Here is a 22,132-nt window from a genome sequence, read left to right as displayed (position 1 = left end):
ACTAATCATGGCTTTCCGTTTGCACTACGATTAGGACGTGTGACATTGTTAGGAATGTGTTATAAACAGGGTGTCCCATAAAGTGTTAACTTGAGTGGTATCAGGTGTGGTAGAGCTGTTTGGAACAAAAGCCTGCCTTACACACCCTGCCCACTTCCACGCCTTAGTGTCACCCCCAGCCATGTTACCAGAGGGGAAGTCACTCTGCAGTGTATTTACAGGCCCTGAAAGAGCCTGTCTGTGTTGTACTAAGATAGCAACACTAATCTACAGCAAAGGTCAGAAAAGCGGTCGTTCCTTATAGTGAAGGATGTATTAAAAGCCTTAGATGGGCAGGAGGGAGAGGAGGAAGAGAGAACAAGGAGATGTTCTTCTAGACTAACCGCAAAACCTGAGGCCTCTTGTCATGATTTATTGGATTGGAACTGTCAACTAAACGGTTGTATTCTGATTTGGTGCTGTGTGTGTGATTAGCATCATGTCATTATAGTGTCTGGCTGATAAACATGCAGTCAAGAGACTGTTGAAGGTCAACTATGTGTGTTGACTTGCTTAGCTGAACAGAGTAAAGGTTAAATACATTTGGCACCCCTTTTAGTCCCAGCTATACAGAGTAATGGGCCTTATCTGTTTTTCTCTCTCTCTCTCTCTGTTTTTTTTTCTCTCTCTCTCTCTCTCTCTCTCTCTCTCTCTCTCTCTCTGTGTTTTTCTCTCTCTCCCTCTCTCTCTCTCTCTCTCTCTGTTTTTTTCTCTCTCTCTCTTTCTCTCTCGGGTTCCCCCCTCTTTCTCTCTCTCTCTCTCTCGGGTTCCCCCCTCTTTCTCTCTCTCTCTCTCTCGGGTTCCCCCCTCTTTCTCTCTCTCTCTCTCTCGGGTTCCCCCCTCTTTCTCTCTCTCGGTTTCTTCCTCTCTCTCTTTCTCTCTGTTTCCCTCTCTGTTTCTCTCTGTTTCCCTCTCTCTCTCTCTCTCTCTGTTTCCCTCTATCTCTCTCTCTCTGTTTCCCTCTATCTCTCTCTCTCTGTTTCCCTCTCTCTCTCCCCCTGTTTCCCCCTATCTCGCTCTCTCTCTGTTTCCCCCCCTCTTTCTCTCTCTCTCTCTCAGCTACACAGGCAAAGTGGTTGAAGGTGTAATAAATATGGGTTCCTATAACTACCTGGGCTTTGCTGAGAACACGGGTTACTGTGCTGACGCGTCCGCTGAGGTCACCATGAAGTACGGGGTGGGCGTGGCCAGCACCAGGCAGGAGATGGGTATGGCCCGGTAACACATACATGCACACACACACCGCGTAAATACACTCTCCACAGTTTAATTCATATCACTGTCCAACATGGCCAATATGTTGACCCAAACAAGACACAAAGAGCAGTGAAAGAGCACTGATTTTCACAATCCTCATTTTTCTGTAAAAGTTGAGTGTTTACAAATTAATCCAATGTAAGCATTTTTATCTCACTTTCACACCCTCAAGTTATTTGTGTTTCACAGTAGAGTCCTTCCATGTAATTTCAGCAAGCCATGCCACCCACCATCAGATTGTTCAGAAATGGTTTATGTAGTTAGAAACAAGATTGGCATTCCTGAAACATTATTTAATTGACCTTTTTTTTTTCTCTGAGAAATTAAGCTAATTGATTGCATCCAAATTGGCAATTTTAATGAATAGGATTCAGATAATATTCCGTAAATATAGTACCCAACATCAGATTTGGAACATTTCTTCCTACCAATGAGTAAGACATGAGGAATCCCCCCCAAAATGAAAGATGCCGCTCTTCTTGCTATACCGCCACACTCTTATCAATTTTGCTGGTTTCTTGTGTTTAGTAAATAGATCACAACATTTATTTTGCAACTTTGGGTAGAAAACCAATAGATTTGGCTCATGATGAAAATAAATGTTTCCTTCTTTTTACACGTAATCTATGTCCAGGGAACCCTTTTGTGTGGTTTATTCCCCTCAAAAAAGGTCTGGTGTAGTTACTGTTAGACCAATGGTGAACAGGCAAACTATTAGGCTAAGGCAGTTCTAATGGTTTCAATGTTATGGTCTCTAATGGTCTTCAATGGTAAAAGTCCCAAACACACACTGTATAGTGTTTTGGTACTGGGTTATCTTAATGTTACTAATCACAATACATATAGAGCCATTTCCTGATCATTTTATTAAAAAACATAAGACTGCCATACATGTAATTTTTTTGGGGGCGTTGCCACATTTGATTTACCTAGCCCATTTATCCATCAAAGTTTTGGGCTTGTAGGAAAAGTCTTAATATGAGAATTGCGTAGGGATAGTCCTCTCAGAGTGCGGCCACGTGTTGGACAATTCAAAGATAGTTGGGTTGAAGGTGGAGGTCGACCGATTTATGATTTTTCAACACCGATACCGATTTATTGGAGCACCAAAAAAAGCCTATACCGATTTAATCGACCAATATTTTTTTGAAATTATTTTTATTTTCTTATTTGTAATAATGACAATTATAACAATACTGAGTGAACACTTATTTTAACTTAATATAATACATCAATAAAATCAATTTAGCCTCAAGTAAATAATGAAACATGTTCAATTTGGTTTAAATAATGCAAAAACAAAGTGTTGGAGAAGAAAGTAAAAGTGCAATATGTGCCATTTAAAAAAGCTAACGTTTAAGTTCCTTGCTCAGAACATATGAAAGCTGGTGGTTCCTTTTAACACGAGACTTCAATATTCCCAGGTAAGAAGTTTTAGGTTGTAGTTATTATAGGAATTATAGGACTATTTCTCTCTATACCATTTGTATTTCATATACCTTTGACTATTGGATGTTCTTATAGGCACTTTAGTGTTGCCAGTGTAACAGTATAGCTTCCGTCCCTCTCCTCGCCCCTACCTGGGCTCGAACCAGGAACACATCGACAACAGCCACCCTCGAAGCATCGTTATCCATCACTCCACAAAAGCTGCGGCACTTGCAGAGCAAGGGGAACAACTACTTCAAGGTCTCAGAGCGAGTTACGTCACCAATTGAAACGCTATTAGCGCACACCCCGCTAACCATTTCACATCGGTTACACCAGCCTAATCTTGCGACTTGATAGGCTTGAAGTCATAAACAGCTCAATCCTCGAAGCACAGTGAAGAGCTGCTGGCAAATGCACAAAAGTTCTGTTTGAATGAATGCTTACGAGCCTGCGGCTGCTCAGTCAGACTGCTCTATCAAATATCAAATCATAGACTTAATTATAACATAATAACACACAGTAATACGAGCCTTTCGTCATTAATATGGTCAAATGCGGAAGCTATCATTTCGAAAACAAAACATTATTTCAGTGAAATACGGAACCGTTTCGTATTTTATCTAACGGGTGGCATCCATAAGTCTAAAATATTGCTGTTACATTGTACAACCTTCAATGTTATGTCATAATTATGTACAATTCTGGCAAATTAATGACATTCTTTGTTCGGAATAAATGGTCTTCACACAGTTCGCAATGAGCCAGGTGACCCAAACTGCTGCATATACTGACTGCTATACTATACTGACTGCTTGCACGGAATGCAAGAGAAGTGACACAATTTCCCTAGTTAAAATATAGTCATGTTAGCAGGCAATATTAACTAAATATGCAGGTTTAAAAATATATACTTGTGTATTGATTTTAAAGAAAGGCATTGATGTTTATGGTTAGGTACACATTGGTGCAACAACGGCGCAAATGCGCTTGTTAAATCACCACCCGTTTGGAGAAGTAGGCTGTGATTCGATGAGAAATTAACAGGCACCGTATCGATTATATGCAACGCAGGACACGCTAGATAAACTAGTAATATCATCAACCATGTGTAGTTAACTAGTGATTATGTTAAGATTGATTGTTTTTTATAAGATTAATGCTAGCTAGCAACTTACCTTGGCTTCTTACTGCACTCGCGTAACAGGTAGTCAGCCTGCCACGCAGGCTCCTCGTGGAGTGCAATGTAAGGCAGGTGGTTCGAATCCCCGGGCTGACAAAGTAAATATCTGTCGTTCTGCCCTTGAACAAGACAGTTAACCCACCGTTCCTAGGCCGTCATTGAAAATAAGAATGTGTTCTTAACTGACTTGCCTAGTTAAAAAGGTAAAAAAATATATATATAATTTTTAAAAAATCGGCCTCAATCGGTGTCCTAAAATGCAGATTACCGATTGTTATGAAAACTTGACATCGGCCCTAATTAATTGGCCATTCCGATTAATCGGTCGACCTCTAGTTGAAGCATTAGGTTGCTAAGAGAAGGATAAACTGAATTGCTTTCATGGAGGACTTGCTTGATTTGTGAGGATTACCACACAATTTATTTCTATAATGAGCCAAATCTATTGGTTTAGAACCCAAAATTGCAAACGAAATGTTATGATCTACTTAATAAACACAAGAGACCAGCAAAATGGATAAAACTGTGGCGTTATAGCAAGAACAGCGGCATCTAGTGATTAAAACATGTTACTTTCTTACTACTTTATGGTAAATATTGCAAGCAACTTCCATTACAAAATTCACCAGTAATTCCCTGGCATAGTATGGAGAAGCAATTCTCCAAGCCACAGCTTCATACTACTTGTCAAACATAGAGCACTTATACTGTTTGTTGGGATTGGCTTGGGGTGTCCGTGGGTGGCTTTAGACACTTTTGGGGGGATTCTTCATGTCTTACTTATTGGTAGGAAGATGTTTGGTCCAAAACGGATGTTGAGTACTGCATTTATTGAATATGATCTGAATCTTATAAATGAAAAGGGCAAATGTGGGTTTAATCAATTAACTTCATTTCATAGCAATCAAATTATGTTTAAACAAAATAATATTTCAGGAATGCTAATTGTATCTGTTGACAACTACAGAATCAATCTGAGATGGTGGATGTCAATCCTCTTTCTTGTGCTTTTTGAGGTGGAATGACCCAGTAGTGAGTGGTAGGATTGATCCTCAGGCTTTGAGACGAACTCTATCAGATTTTATTTTTGTTCATATTAATTTATTGCTATAAAGTAAACGCATATCCATTTGTTTATAAAAACGAATTTAGTCGCCACACCCTCGGGCTTTATAACTCAGTTTTGGCTGGTAGATGAACGCAGAGGCTCCGACTCAGCCCTAAAGCCATCTGTATCATACAACTGTTTTTCTAATGAATAACACACAGTTATTCTTCTGAATCTTATCAGTAGGTAGGTATGTGTCTATGGGAGTTTTGATGTATCTCCTAAATTCCCTTAGGTAACTTAGACAGACATGAGGAGATGGAGGAGCTGGTTGCTAAATTCCTGGGCGTGGAGTCGGCCATGGCTTTCGGGATGGGCTTCGCTACCAATTCGATGAACATCCCTGCCCTTACTGGCAAGGTAGTAGGACATGCTACCGAAACATCAGGGGTTTTCAGTCTGTTTCTATGTTCTGGCCTCTGGTTCACTGTCTTTGCATCTGTCTCTCTCTTGCTCGCTCTTGCTCTCTCTCTCTGTGTCTCTCTCTTAATTCAATAAATTTTTTATTGGCATGAATGGCTCGTTGCCACTGTTGCCAAAGTAATGTATGTGAAGTATTACATACGTTAACAATATTTTTGCGCAACAATAATAATATATATAAACAAAACAATTATACATGGAAAATAATGCACACAAAAAATAAAATAAACAGCAACAGTTGAGAAATGTAATCTACAAGGGCTCATATGTATGACATGGCAGTAGCTATTGTCTCTCTTATATTATTATACTGTCTCAACGTGTTCTAACAACATTTCTGATTTTCTCCTCAACGAGCAGTTCAAGAAATCCTGCAACATTTCCTTACAATTTCAGGAGATCAATATCTCTTGAGTCATATTTAGAGCAGTGGAGTCGGAAGCGACCCACAGTGCTTACATAGTCCTTCTTCAACTGGCCTTCCATGTTTTTCTATGGCATCCTGTCTCTATTGCCAGGCTATGGTCACTGAGTCTGCACATTGTTAATGTCTTCCTTTGTTTGAGTTCTTTGATTTTGGCATGGTGTTGTCTCCCAAGTTCTGCCCTACAGGCTAGGTTTGGGGCATTTCTGTGCACACCTAGAATATATATTTTTTACATTCCAAGTGTAAAATTTCTGTGGGGCTTTTATCCCATGATATATATTGTAAATTGGTGAGTTAAATAAATCGCCCTGATAAACTTCTAGTCAGACCAAGGTTAGTTTAGTTGGTGGTGTATTTAAGGGTTATTTATCCTAGGATGAAATGGTATTGTCTTTCCTGGGATCTGGACTTTTTCTGAAAGATCATTACTTTGTTTTTTTTCTATATTAATGGATAGTGCCCAGTCCTTACAATACTGTTCTAGCAAGGACGGACTTTGTTGTAGCCTCTGTTCTGCTGGTGACAAGATTACTACAAGCCATAGGCATATAAAATACACTTTATTTCTTTGTCTTCTAGGGTGATGTAGATTGTTTTAATATGGTAGCCAGTTCATTTATATGAATAATGAGTGAAGTTGGACTAATATTGCGACCTTGTCTTACCCCTTTGTCCTGACTAAAGAATTGTGTGTCAGCCAGAAGAGGACTGGCCACCCCTCATAGCCTGGTTCCTCTCTAGGTTTCTTCCTAGGTTTTGGCCTTTCTAGGGAGTTTTTCCTAGCCACCGTGCTTCTACACCTGCATTGCTTGCTGTTTGGGGTTTTAGGCTGGGTTTCTGTACAGCACTTTGAGATATCAGCTGATGTACGAAGGGCTATATAAATACATCTGATTTGATTTGTGTTCACTTAGGAAGGCCTGAATTCTGGCATTCATTATTCTACTAAAAACTTTAACTCCTAAGTTACTACGAACAGAGATGCCTCTGTCTGTCTCTCGCTCTCCTCTAGAGACATCTTTCTTTCTTCTCTCATTCAGTTAGTTTCACCCGCTCTGTTCATTACACTTTCCCTGGCGCTCACTCATTGCCTCTCTACTTTTCTTTCCCTCTCACCGTGGCACTGTGTGCTCTGTCGGTCTCTGTTGTGTTGCCCTCTCAGTACTGCCTGCACCACACCTTGGAACATCATCATTTTCAGGATCACAGCTGCCAAAGGTGTGTGTGTGTTAAGAGTTTGAGAGGAAGAGGGTGTGTTTGTATTGAAATAGGGGGAGAATCCATGTTAGTGTATTTAATACCAGCGTGGTGTTGTCATAATGTTCAGAGGACAGCCTGTTCCATATCTCCATAACAACAACATTCTGGGAGGTTGTGTGTGTCATCATGGCGCCAGCAGGTGACCTCCAGACCTGGGTGGTGCGTACGCACGCCACGGGAGAGTCTCGATAACACAACATATTATCAACGGGAAGTGTTTCCTGCCGCCAGGAGCACATCACAGCTCCACTTTCTGTCAGGACAAAGGTCATCGCCAGGGCAGCCAGAGGTCAACTCTGTTGTGTTGCTGTGAGAGCGGATGCAGTGTGAGGTTTCTTTTCTCTTTCTTCCTTGTGAGGATTGCGAAACGCGAGATGGTGAGGTTAGGGTTTACTACTTATTGATCAAGCATAGAAATAGTGTTAGTAGACAAGCTCTCCTGTCTCTCTCTCTGTGTAGGGCTGTCTAATCCTAAGTGATGAGCTGAACCATGCCTCTCTGGTCCTGGGAGCCAGGCTGTCTGGGTCCACCATCCGTGTCTTCAAACACAACAGTAAGTCTGTCCTTTATCTCTGTCCCCCCCCTGCAACACCGTCCCATCCCCTATCGCTGTCCCCACTGCAAAACCGTGTCCGTCCTCTCGCTGTCCCCACAGCAATATCGGGTTCGTCCCATACCTTTATCCCCTCCATACTTTGTTCATGTTCAACCAAAATGGTGGGGCTTATACATCCCTTATATCTGTCCCACATGCTACAATGGGTCTGTCCTTTATCTCTGTCCCCCCCTGTTTCTACAGTGTACAGATTACCACCCTAGGCTCTATAGCTAGTCCAGGAGGGGCATACACTACTTTGGGAACAACTGCACTGGTCTAAACCTTTTAATCCCAGCAGTTGTGTGTGTGTGTGTGTGTGTGTGTGTGTAGAAGTTTGGCAATACATCAGCAGTTTTTCACTTATGTCAGTCACTGACAGTCACTCAATTAGTATGTCAGCTAATCATTTCTAGATTGGTAAATTAGTCTAGCCTGCTATATAAACTTGTAGTAATCATGGCCGAATACCGACCGGATATGCAGGGCAGGTGCCTAGTGTCCCTGAACTTCAGGGGGCCCCCATTGTTTTAGCTTTAGAACTGCAAAGATTTATCTCCATCCCATGGCAAAATGGGTAGAATTGCAGGAAATGGGAACAACTGGCATTGTTAGCATCCCTGCCTTTCATTTCATATGGATTGATTTGAGACTGGTTCAGCCAGCACCAGACAAATCTCGCTCAGGCCCCCCAAAAGGCTAGGGCTGGCCATTGTCTCCTGACTGATGTTCATGGTGATTGTTCTGCTGTGGAAACTGTGTAACTGTGTGCTCCTGGTGTGTCTTGTCAGACATGCAAAGTCTGGAGAAGATGTTGAGAGACGCCATAGTCCACGGCCAGCCCAGAACACACAGGCCGTGGAAGAAGATCCTCATACTGGTGGAGGGTATATACAGGTAGTCTTTTACATGCTATTTCAACTTTACTTCTGACGGTACAGCTCTATGTGAGCTTAAGTCAATCTGTTTACATTTTTATAAAAGTACAGACTCAGAGCTTCAAAATGGTTTATCATACACTGTAGTTGGATAAACATGGAAAGCTATACTGCTTTGAAAGTTGATAAACTTGAAAGATTTTGCTGTTATTTGTTTACGACTATTCAGCATCTTTCACACCCTCTTAAGCTTTAGTCCCACCCATCTCCTTTAAATTCTGATGTACAGTGGCTTGCGAAAGCATTCACCCCCCCTTGACTTTTTCCCTATTTTATTGCCTTACAACCTGGAATTAAAATAGATTTTTGGGGGGTTTGTATCATTTGATTTACACAACATGCCTAACATTTTGAAGATGCAAAATATTTTTTATTGTGAAACAAACTAGAAATAAGACTACAAAACGGACCAAAAAATGAACTTGTGCGTAACTATTCATCCCCCCCAAAGTCAATACTTTGTTGAGCCACTTTTGCAGCAATTACAGCTGCAAGTCTCTTGGGGTATGTCTATAAGCTTGGCACATCTAGCCACTGGGATTTTTGCCCATTCTTCAAGGCAAATCTTCTCTAGCTCCTTCAAGTTGTTCAAGTCCACTGGTGTACAGAAATCTTTTAAGTCATACCACAGATTCTCAATTGGATGGAGGTCTGGGCTTTGACTAGGCCATTCCAAGACATTGAAATGTTTCCCCTTAAACCACTCAAGTGTTGCTTTAGCAGTATGCTTAGTGTTATTGTCCTGCTGGAAGATGAACCTCCGTCCCAGTCTCAAATCTCTGGAAGACTGAAACAGGTTTCCCTCAAGACTTTCCCTGTATTTAGCGCCATCCATCATTCCTTAAATTCTGACCAGTTTCCCAGTCCCTGGTGATGGAAAAACATCCCCACAGCATGATGCTGTGGATGGTGTTCTCTGGGTGATGAGAGGTATTGGGTTTGTGCCAGACATAGCGTTTTCGTTGATGGACAAAAGCTCAATTTTAGTCTCATCTGACCAGAGTACCTTCTTCCATATGTTTGGGGGGTTTCCCACATGCCTTTTAGCAAACACCAAACGTGTTTTCTTATTTTTTTCTTGAAGCAATGTTTTTTTTCTGGCCACTCTTCAGTAAAGGCCAGCTCTGTGGAGTGTATGGCTTAAAGTGGTCATATGGACAGATACTCCAATCTCCACTGTGGAGCTTTGCAGCTCATTCGGGGTTGTCTTTGGTCTCTTTGTTGCCTCTCTGATTAATTCCCTCCTTGCCTGGTCCGTGAGTTTTGGTGGGCGGCCCTCTCTTGCCAGGTTTGTTATGGTGCCATATTCTTTCAATTTTTTAATAATGGATTTAATGGTGTTGCGTGGGATGTTTATAGTTTCAGATATTTTTTTATAACCCAACCCTGATCTGTATTCTCTACAACTTTGTCCCTGACCTGTTTGGAGAGCTCCTTGGTCTTCATGGTGCCGCTTGCTTGGTGGTGCCGCTTGCTTGGTCGTGCCGCTTGCTTGGTGGTGCCTCTTTGCTTAGTGGTGTTGCAAACTCTGGGGCCTTTCAGAACAGGTGTGTATATATACACTGAGATCATGCGACAGATCATGTGACACTTAGATAGCACACCGGTGGACTTTATTGAACTAATTATGTGACTTCCGAAGGTAATTGGTTGCACCAGATCTTATTTAGGGGCTTCATAACAAAGGGGGTGAATACATATGCAACGCACCACTTTTTCATTTTTATTTATTAAAAGTTATTTCTTTTCACTTCACCAACTCCACTATTTTGTGTATGACCATTACAAAAATCAATTTAAAGGTTGTAATGCAACAAAATAGGAAAATCACCAAGGGGGATGAATACTTTTGCAAGGCAAAAAGTATTCATGCGAGTCAGCATGGAATTGTCCTCCAAAAAGCAGTCTCTACTTAAACTTTCCCCCTCTGTGCTTTGCTGCTAGCAACCGATAAATTCAGGGCAGCAATGTTGTTGAGAGCTGTGGCAACACTTTTGCTGCTACACATAGCTATATCTTTCCAAATATCTGCAGTAGCAAAGATGATCTATATACTGACCAGTGAAGCCCCCATTCTGTGATAAATGGAAGCCTGTGACGTGACACACCAATCAGGACTCATCTCTCGGCATGTACAGCCCCACCATTATCTCAGCCAATCATGGCAGTCCAGGAAGGATCCTGTCTCTCCCTAGCTGTCTCCTAGGCTGAACTAGGCTCATTAAAAATGTTTACAGATCACATACGAGTTTGTTATTAAGGCACATGAAAGTTTACATGTTCAAGAAGGCCTGCTGGCAGCAGAACATTGTACATATACTTCAGAGGCAGCAGCTTAGACCGCTAGACCACCCCAGGCCACATGCTGTTTAAACTTTATACTGTAAAGAAGGAATCGACAGGAACTCCCAACACTGGTGCTCTCTCTCTCATTAGTCAAATGTACACTATGTGATGTGATGGCTGAAAATGTCCCCTGAAGTGAAGATGGGATACTTCCTCCATCTTTTGTCCCTCTTGTCACCCCCACCCACCCACCTTCCTACCCCTCTCCATCTGTCCCCAGTATGGAAGGCAGTATAGTACGTCTACCTGAAGTCATAGCTCTGAAGAAGCGCTACAGGGCCTATCTGTACCTGGACGAGGCCCACAGTATTGGGGCTCTGGGGCCAGGGGGCCGAGGTGTGGTCGACTACTTTGGTCTGGACCCCCGAGACGTGGACGTCATGATGGGGACGTTCACCAAGAGCTTTGGCGCCGCTGGGGGCTACATCGGAGGCAGGAAGGTGAGGAGGATAACGTTGTTGTAATGGACAAGTTCACTTTTTTTTTTAAACCAAATCTGTATTTTGTATGTAAATGGTATGTTATAGAAGTGTCCTGACACTTTTGTTGCGATTTCACCTGGATTTGAAAAGCGTACCCCGCCAGCGATAGACTTCCTCATGCTCATTCAGCTGTTGCAGCGGCACAGATAAAACATGAACCAACGGCTCCAAAAACACCCAAATACGTCCTTTTCAAAACGGCAACGCTCTCAGGATAGTGATGCAGGTCTTTTGATGTTGTACACATGAAATTGTCTCATTCTGAACTTTTTCTGCAATGTTATGTTCCATTTTGTGCCACTCGTGTTATTGCCCGTGCATGCGCACAAGGAAAAGTATAGCTTGAGTCGCACACGTTTAGAATCGCACAACGTCCTTTACTGTTACTAAAACGTTTCAATCACGTTACAAATAAACGTTTCAGATCCTGTAAATGTACCATATCAATATAAAAACATGACATATTAACAACACAGCAACATTTGAGAGAGAAGGGTGAAGAGCAACGGCGCACAATGTAGATATCTACTTTTATGCCAAGTGTGAAATCAGAAATGTATACTTTTAGTGTTGCAAATATACTAACCTCAGAATCGACAATAACATTCTATTCTGTTCTATTCTAGGAGTTGTTGGAGTACCTGCGCTCCCACTCTCACAGTGCGGTGTACGCCGCGTCCATGTCACCTCCTATCGTGGAGCAGATCATCGCTTCTATGAAGTGCATTATGGGGGAGGACGGGACGACGCTTGGTGAGTCCGACACGTAGAAACACAGTGGATAGAGTGAAAAGCTGCTATTTCCCCCACACACACTAATGCAATGAAATGCCATTTTGAAGACATTGCACTGAGCTGTAAAAGGTGTTAGAGGAAGTTTTTGCTCTGTGGTTGGTACTGAGGTGTTTTCTGTTGACCCATACCATGCTTCACCACAAGGGGGCGGCAGAAGCTTGTTTAAGACGTGCATGGCAGAATGCTCTGAACAGACAAACTTAGTTTCTGGACAGACACAGAGTAGGGTTCTGATTTACTGACTGTGTGTGAGGTAATAAGTGTTTTATATTGGTGGAAACGTAATGTACTTGCTATACCCAAGCTTGGGTAAACACTGACTATATAGTAGGCTATTTATCAGGCTTTAACTACAGTACCATCAAATCAAGTGTATTGGTTGTGTACACAGATTTGCAGGTTATCGCAGGTGCAGCGAAATGCTTGTGTTTCTAGCTCCAACAGTGCAGTAATACCAAGCAATAATATATTTAAAAATACACACACAATCCAGAAAATATCAATAGTAATAAGGAAATTAGTAAATATCAGAAGGATGTCAGGGACCGGAATATGTGTGTGTGTGTGTGTGTGTCTCAAATGTTTCGGGTAGCCTTCCACCACCTTCCCACAATAAGTTGGATGAATTTGGCCAATTCCTCCTGACAGCGCTGGTGTAACTGAGTCAGATATGTGTTAAAATATATATATATATATATATATATATATATATATATATTATCAGTTGAAGTCAGAAGTTTACATACACTTAGGTTGGAGTCATTAAAACTCATTTTTTAACCACTCCACAAATTTCTTGTTCACAAACTATAGTTTTGGCAAGTCGGTTAGGACATCTACTTTTGTGCATGACACAAGTCATTTTTCCAACAGTTGTACAGACATACTATATCTGTACAGACAGATTATTTCACTTATAATTCACTGTATCACAATTCCAGTGGGTCAGAAGTTTATATACACTAAGTTGACTGTGCCTTTTAAATAACTTGGCTTTAGAAGCTTCTGATAGGCTAATTGACATAATTTGAGTCAATTTGAGGTGTACCTGTGGATGTATTTCAAGGCCTCACTTCAAACTCAGTGCCTCTTTGCTTGACATCATGAGAAAATCCAAACACATCAGCCAAGACCTCAGAAAGAAATTGTAGACCTCCACAAGTCTGGTTCATCCTTGGGAGCAATTTCCAAACACCTGAAGGTACCACCTTCATCTGTACAAACAATAGTACGCAAGTATAAACACCATGGGACTACGCAGCCGTCATACCACTCAGAAAGGAGACGCGTTCTGTCTCCTTGAGATGAACGTACTTTGGTGTGAAAAGTGCAAATCAATCCCAGAACAACAGCAAAGGACCTTGTGAAGATGCTGGAGGAAACGTGTACAAAAGTGTCTATATCCACAGTAAAATTAGTCCTATGTTGATATAACCTGAAAAGCCGCTCAGCAAGGAAGAAGCCTCTTTTTCAAAACCGCCATAAAAAAGCCAGACTATGGTTTGCAACTGTACATGGGGATGAAGATCGTACTTTTTTGAGAAATGTCCTCTGGTCTGATGAAACAAAAATGTAACTGTTTGACCATAATGACCATCTTTATGTTTGGAGGAAAAGGGGGGAGGCTTGCAAGCCGAAGAACACCATCCCAACCGTGAAGCATGGGGGTGGCAGCATCATGTTGTGGGGGTGCTTTGCTGCAGGAGGGACTGGTGCACTTCACAAAATAGATGGCATCGTGGGGATGGAAAATTATGTGGATATATTGAAGCAACATCAATCAGGAAGTTAAAGCTTGGTCACAAATGGGTCTTCCAAATGGACATTGACCCCAAGCATAGTTCCAAAGTTGTGGCAAAATGGCTTAAGGACAACAAAATCAAGGTATTGGAGTGGCCATCACAAAGCCCTGACCTCAATCCTATAGAAAATTTGTGGGCAGAACTGAAAAAGTGTGTGTGATCAAGGCCTACAAATCTGACTCCGTTACATCTCTGAAAGGAAGAATGGGCCAAAATTTACCTTATTGTGGGAAGCTTGTGGAAGGCTACCCAAAACGTTTGACCCAAGTTAAACAGTTTTAAGGCAATGCTACCAAATACTAATTGAGTATTTCTGACTCACTGGGAATGTGATGAAAGAAATAAAAGCTGAAAACAATAATTCTCTCTGCTGTTATTCTGACATGTCACATTCTTAAAATAAAGTGGTGATCCTAACTGACCTAAGGATAATTTTTACTTGATTAAATGTCAGGAATTGTGAAAAACTGAGTTTAAATGTATTTGGCTAAGGTATATGTAAACTTCCGACTTCAACTGTGTGTGTGTGTGTGTGTGTGTGTGTGTGTGTGTGTGTGTGTGTGTGTGTGTGTATGTATATATGTGTATATATAAATGTATGTATGTATGTGTGTGTACACTCATATTACTACTGTCCCCCACCCACTCAGCAACGATGGTTGTTAATGCCGTTTTAGTTTCTCTGCTCTGTGCCTCCTCCATGTTCTTAATTGTCAGTATTTCCTGGGACTTCATGTCCCACTTCTCCTTAACGTGATGGGTCGTTGCAGTGATGTATGACAGTGTGTTCATTGACGTCCAACAATCTGTTCAAATTATATTGGTCACATACACATAATTATCAGAAGTTCTTGCGGGTGTAGTGAAATGCATGTGTTCCTAGCTCCAACAGTGCAGTAATATCTAACAATACACAAATCTAAAAAGTAAAAGAATGGAATTTAGAAATATATAAATATTAGGTTCTTGTTGTTCGATAGCTGGCGCTTTTGTAGGCCTACTTGCAGAGTAATCATTGCACAATTTCTCCATCAGTTTTTCGACATGGCATCTTGTAGTCTGGTTCTATACATGCCAATAGGGCAACATTGAAGCCGACATCTTCTACCGTTGACAATGGCTGCAAATCAACTGCAATCATTTCTGTAATCAGCGCTGTGATTTTCTCCCTTGTCCCTTATCACACTGCTGCCAGGAACGGGTTGGGTCTCACAGTGCCTCCCTTTTCAGCATTGCACCTGTGCTGCCACTGTAGCTCAATTCCACCTCGCAGAGTTTGCATTTCACAACCTCCTCATTTAACTTCTCTAAGTATTGCCATACAGGACTTCACTGCTGTCTCTACCCTGTCTCACTCTCTCACTCGCTGCCATTTTTATATATATATATATATATATTTTTTATTATTATTTTTTATTTTTTACTGTTAACGAGGATGACGTGCTTTATATCCGGGGCAAATAATTTGAAAGATGCAGATCTACTAACGTTCAGCATGGTTGCGTTAGGCATTTGTTTAAAGTTTATTTTACGCTTGATGATGATGATGATTGGGGCCTGTTAGTGGTAGTTTTGTGATAATTGCACTGTTTTTCAGTTAGGGATTTCTTTCTAAACTTTGTCGATCCCAATTTTGTTTAAACGTCACACCCCTAATGTATATAAATATAATGCAGTGTATAGACAGTATGGACAGTAAATGAATAGAAAAGGGTGTTTACAGCAGTAGTTATTTAGGATGAGCCATAACTAGTCTAGATTACAGTATATACGTATAAAGTCTTTGGTGCAGGGTAGTGTACCTGGTGGTAGCCAGCTAGAACAGTGACTAAGGGTCACGGCAGGGTACTGGGCAGAGGCTGGATAGTGTTGACTGTTTGATAATGGCCTGGAGATAAACTCTTTCTCAGTCACTCGGTCCCAGCTTTTATGCAACTGTAGTGTCTCCACCTTCTAAATGTTAGCGGGGTGAACAGGCTGTGGTTCTTAATGATTTTCTTGGCCTTCCTGTGGCACAGGGTGCTGTAGATGTCCTAGAGGGCAGGCAGTGTGCCCCCGATGATGCGTTGGACTGACTGCACCACGGTCTGGAAAGCCCTGTGGTTGCAGATGGTGCAATTGCCATATCAGGCGGTGATACAGCCCGACAGGATGCTCTCAATAGTGCATCTGGAGAAATGAGGGCCACACCGAATTTCTTCAGCCTCCTTGAGGTTGTTGTGCATTCTTCACCATGCTGCCTGTGTGAAGGGACCATTTCAGGTTGTCAGTGATGTGCACGCCAAGGAACTTGAAGCTTTTGACCCTCTCCACTACGGCTCTGTCGATGTGGATGATGGTGTGCTCCGCCAGGGCTCTCACCACCTCCCTGTAGGCTGTCTCATCGTTGTTGGTTCTGAGGCTTCAACTGTTGTCGTCAGCAAACTTGCTTATAGAGTTGGAGGCGTGAGTGGCCACGCAGTCATCGGTGAACAAGGGGGAGGGGGCTGAGCACGCACCTCCTCTGGGGCCCCCATTTTGAGGATCAGCATGGCGGAGTTGTTGTTGCCTGCCTTCACCACTTGGGGTTGGCCCTTCAGGAAGTCCAGGTGCCAGTTGCAAAGGGAAGGGTCCAGTTCCATGCCTTGAGCTTTGTGATGAGCTTTTAGGGCACTATGGTATTGAAGGCTGAGCTGTAGTCGATGAACAGCATTCTTACCTAGGTACAGTGCATTTGGAAAGTATTCAGACCCCTTTACTTTTCCCACATTTTGTTAAGGTAGTTTTATTCTAAAATGGATTCAATAAAAAAAATCTCAATCTACACACACTACCCCCTAATGACAAAGCGAAAACAGGTTTTTAGAAATGTTTGCAAATTTATAAAACAACATGAAGTATTCAGACCCTTTGCTATGAGACTCGAAATGTAGCTCAGGGGCATCCTATTTCTATTGATCTTCCTTGAGATGTTTCTACATCTTGATTGGAGTCCACCTGTGGTAAATTCAATTGATTGGATGTGATTTGGAAAGGCACACACCTGTCTATATAAGATTCCACAGTTGACACTGCATGTCAGAGCAAAAACCAAGCCATGAGGTTAAAATAATTGTCCGTAGAGCTCCGAGACAGGATTGTCTGCGGAAGGGTACATAAACATTAATACAGCATTGAAGGTCCCCAAGAACACAGTGGCCTCCGTCATTCTTATTGGAAGAAGTTTGGAACCACCAAGACCCTTCCTAGAGCTGGCTGCCCGTCCAAACTGAGCAATCGGGGGAGAAGGGCTTTGGTCAGGGAGGTGACCAAGAACCTTTCAGAAAAACAACCAGAAGCCACTCCTCAGTAAAAGGCACATGACAGCCCGCTTGGAGTTTGCCAAAGATTTTCTGGTCTGATAAAACCAAGATTGAATGATAAGGCGTGAATGCCAAGCGTCATGTCTGGAGGAAATCTGGCACCATCCCTACGGTGAAGCATGGTGGTGGCAGCATCATGCTGTGGTTTTCAACGGCAGGGACTGGTAGACTATTCAGGAGGGAAACATGAACAGAACAAAGTACAGAGCACTCAGACTGGGGCGAAGGTTCACCTTCCAACAGGACAACGACCTTAAGCACACAGCCAACACAACGCAGGAGTGGTTTCGGGACAAGTCTCTGAATGTCCTTGAGTGGCCCAGACTTTAACCCGATCGAATTGTGTGTGGTATGAATGTATGTATGTATATATGTATGTATGTGTATATATACTGCTCAAACAAATAAAGGGAACACTTAAACAACAGAATATAACTCCAAGTCAATCACACTTCTGTGAAATCCAACTGTCCATTTAGGAAGCAACACTGTCCATAGGACAACTGATTGTTGTCCTATGGACAGAGTCTCCCACCTCAGCTGTAGATCTCTGCAGTTCATCCAGAGTGATCATGGGCCTCTTGGCTGCATCTCTGATCAGTCTTCTCCTTGTATGAGCTGAAAGTTTAGAGGGACGGCCAGGTCTTGGTAGATTTGCAGTGGGCTGATACTCCTTCCATTTCAATATTATCGCTTGCACAGTGCTCCTTGGGATGTTTAAAGCTTGGGAAATCTTTTTGTATCCAAATCCGGCTTTAAACTTCTTCACAACAGTATCTCTGACCTGCCTGGTGTGTTCCTTGTTCTTCATGATGCTCTCTGCGCTTTTAACGGACATCTGAGACTATCACAGTGCAGGTGCATTTATACGGAGACTTGATTACACACAGGTGGATTGTATTTATCATCATTAGTCATTTAGGTCAACATTGGATCATTCAGAGATCCTCACTGAACTTCTGGAGAGAGTTTGCTGCACTGAAAGTAAAGGGGCTGAATAATTTTGCACGCCCAATTTTTCAGTTTTTGATTTGTTAAAAAAGTTTGAAATATCCAATAAATGTCGTTCCACTTCATGATTGTGTCCCACTTGTTGTTGATTCTTCACAAAAAAATACAGTTTTATATCTTTATGTTTGAAGCCTGAAATGTGGCAAAAGGTCGCAAAGTTCAAGGGGGCCGAATACTTTCACAAGGCACTGTATATATATATATATATATATATATATATATATTCCAAAAGAGTAAACGGTGACTTCTGACAGCATGTGAAATGTTTTTCAAAGCTGAAAGTTGTAAAGAGATGTTGATTTAGGTTAGTCCAGCTACTTAAGGGGTATACGGCAAAGCAGGATTTAAGGAGTTAGCCAGCTAACTAGCATAAATATTTGGATATACAGTATAGAGGTCGACCGATTTAATCGGAATGGCCGATTTAATTAGGGCCGATTTTAAAGTTTTCATAACAATCGGAAATCGGTATTTTTGCGTGCCGATTTCAGATTATTAAAAAATTATTATTATAATTTTTTAATTCCTTTTATTTAACTAGGCAAGTCAGTTAAGAACCCATACTTATTTTCACTGACTAGGAACTGTGTGTTTACTGCCTTGTGCAGGGGCAGAACGACAGAACGACAGATTTTCACCTTGTCAGCTCAGGGGTCCAATCTTGCAACCGCACAGTTAACTAGTCCAATGCTCTAACCATTGCACTCCACGAGGAGCCTGCCTGTTACGCGAACGCAGTAGAAGCCAAGGTAAATTGCTTGCTAGCATTAAACTTATCTTATAAAAAAACAATCAATCATACTCACTAGTTATAACTACTAATCCAGTTTAGCAGGCAATATTAACCAGGTGAAATTGTGTCATTTCTCTTGCGTTCATTGCACTCAAAGTCAGGGTATATGCAACAGTTTGGGCTGCCTGGCTCATTGCGAACTAATTTGCCAGAATTTTACGTAATTATGACATACATTGAAGGTTGTGCAATGTAACAAGAATATTTAAAAAATACCGAACGGTTCCGTATTTCACTGAAATAATAAACGTTTTGTTTTCGAAATGATAGTTTCCGGATTCGATCATATTAATGACCAAAGGCTCGTATTTCTATGTGTTATTATGTTGTAATTAAGTCTGATTTGATAGAGCAGTCTGACCGAGCAGCAGCATGTCCGTAATCATTCATTCAAACAGCACTTTCGTGCGTTTTGCCAGCAGCTCTTCGCAAGCATAGCGCTGTTTATGACTTCAAGCCTATCAGCCTAATGGTGGTGTAACCAATGTGAAATATCTAGCTAGTTAGCTGGGTGTGCGCTAATACTGTTTCAAATGTCACTCGCTTTTAGATTTGGAGTAGTTATTCCCCTTGCGCTGCAAGGACCGCGACTTTTGTGGAGCGATGGGTAACGATGCTTCGAGTGTGGCTGTTGTCGATGTGTTCCTGGTTCGAGCCCAGGTAGGGGCGAGGAGGGGGACGGAAGCTATACTGTTACACTGGCAATACTATAGTGCCTATGAGAACATCCAATAGTCAAAGGTATGAATTACATATGAAATACAAATGGTATAGAGAGAAATAGTCCAATAAATACTATATTAACTACAACCTAAAACCTCTTACCTTAGAATATTAAAGTCTCATGTTAAAAGGAACCACCAACTTTCATATGTTCTCATCTTCTGAGCAAGGAACTTAAATGTTAGCTTTATTACATGGCACACATTTTTATATGGCACATATTACTTTCTTCTCCAACACTTTGGTTTTGCATTATTTAAACCAAATTGAACATGTTTCATTATTTATTTTTTGGCTAAATTGATTTTATTGATGTTTTATTTTAAGTTAAAATAAGTGTTAATTCAGTATTGTTGTAATTGTCATCTAGTAAAAACCAAAGTAATCTAGTAAAAACCATTGAATTCACGAGTATAAAACAGCAAATTAAAAACATTGACAGGTCAGGGAATCATCCTCAGTCCTTCGTCAGTGATTTAAAAACACCAATCGGGACAAGTTCTTCCAGTTAAAAGTATTTTGTAAGACGATGGCGCAGATTACATGTTAAAAGGACATGTAATCCACATTTGAATGGTTTATTGCGTTCTCTGGCATTCTGTTGACCCTTTATACTTTGAAATGTTCATTATTTTTTTGTAAAAGCCCTTCTACCAAATTCAGTTTGAACATTTGGAACAGTTAGCAGGATAAAGTCCAGCGAACGAAGAGAGTACCCACCACATTTCTGAACAATAAAAATGCCCAAATAAAAAGGTAGTAAACCCAAAATGGCTTTGTACCCGTGACTGAGCCTACGAGTGACTAGAGAAGGCCAGCCAACCCTGGTATACAAAGTGCAGCGGTGCATAAGGGTTTTGCTGTTTTAAAATCAATCTCAGTGCGCCATGGTAAAGGGTGTCAATTGATCTCAAACACTGAGCGGAAGCATTCATATATAAAATATCCCCATAGTCTAGAAAAGGCATAATGTAGCTGACACTAGCCTCCTTCTGGCTTCAAAAGAAAAACAGGCCTTATTCCTAAAATAAAATCCCATTTTCAGCTTCAAGTTGTTGAATATGCAATTTAAAAGAGGCTTTCATCAACTAAAATTCCAAGATATTTATATGAGGTTACAACCTCAATCTCCTTTCCCTGACAGGTAGTAATAGGTGAAAGGTTTTATTTCTTGCATTAGAAAACACCGTTAGTTTAGTTTTGTCAGTATTGAGGATAAGCTTCAATTGACACAAGATATGTTGAACAGTATAAAAAGCAATTTGCATGTTCTGGAAAACTTTTGTAAGAGACGAGGCACAACAGTAAATAACAGTATCATCAGCATAAAAATGAATTTTTGTCTAAATCATTTATATAAATAGTGAATAAGAGAGGACCAAGTACAGAGCCTTGGGGCACACCATTCAAGACAGACAATTTAACAGACATAAGCCCATCAAATTGAGTGCACTGAGTTCTATCAGACAGATAGTTAGCAAACCATGCAACTGCATGCTCCGAAAGACCTACACTCGACAATCTCTGCCTTAGTATAGCATGATCAACTGTATCAAAAGCCTTAGAGAGATCAATAAAAAGTGAGACACAGTGCTGTTTTTTATCAATGGCTTCAGTGATATCATTTAAAACCTTCATGGCTGCTGTAATTGTGCTATGCTTCTTCCTGAAGCCCGATTTGGTACATTGATAAAATAGTTAGTTAGTAAATGGATTTCAATTAACAGCTGTGCCTTGTTAAAAGTGAATTTGTGGAATTTCTTTCCTCCTTAATGCTTTTGAGCCAATCAGCTGTGTTGTGACATGGTGGGGTTTATATATCGACAATAGCCCTATTTGGTAAAAGTCCATGTTATGGCAAGAACAGCTCACATAAGCAAAGAGAAATGACAGCCAATCATTACTTTAAGACATGAAGGTCAGTCAATCCTGAAATTTTCAAGAACTTTTAAATATTCTTCAAGTGCAGTCGCAAAAACCATCAAGCTCTCATGAGGACCGCCACAGGAAAGGAAGGCCCAGAGTTACCTCTGCTGCAGAGGATAAGTTCATTAGAGTTACCAGCCTCAGAAATCGGCAATTAACTGCACCTCAGATTGCATCCCAAATAATTGCTTCACAAATTTCAAGTAACAGGAGTGAATCTGGCCTTCATGATTGAATTGCTGCAAAGAAACCACT

General features: G+C 41.2%; 1 protein-coding gene across 2 annotated transcripts in view; it reads left to right on the top strand.

Annotated features, from left to right (window-relative positions):
- Nucleotides 1-22,132, top strand: part of LOC139374951 (serine palmitoyltransferase, long chain base subunit 2a) — a 58,620-nt gene that overhangs the window by 15,099 nt on the left and 21,389 nt on the right. For both annotated transcript variants that reach the window (XM_071116224.1, XM_071116223.1), the window contains exons 4-9: nt 1,099-1,247; nt 5,251-5,375; nt 7,585-7,678; nt 8,512-8,617; nt 11,225-11,444; nt 12,113-12,239. In XM_071116224.1, coding sequence (XP_070972325.1) covers nt 1,099-1,247; nt 5,251-5,375; nt 7,585-7,678; nt 8,512-8,617; nt 11,225-11,444; nt 12,113-12,239 — 821 coding nt within the window. The remainder of the gene's footprint in view (nt 1-1,098; nt 1,248-5,250; nt 5,376-7,584; nt 7,679-8,511; nt 8,618-11,224; nt 11,445-12,112; nt 12,240-22,132) is intronic.

This window comes from Oncorhynchus clarkii, chromosome 19 (assembly GCF_045791955.1).
Source record: "Oncorhynchus clarkii lewisi isolate Uvic-CL-2024 chromosome 19, UVic_Ocla_1.0, whole genome shotgun sequence".
In the NCBI taxonomy this organism is placed as follows: domain Eukaryota; kingdom Metazoa; phylum Chordata; class Actinopteri; order Salmoniformes; family Salmonidae; genus Oncorhynchus; species Oncorhynchus clarkii.
This window is presented reverse-complemented; position numbering and strand designations above follow the sequence as displayed.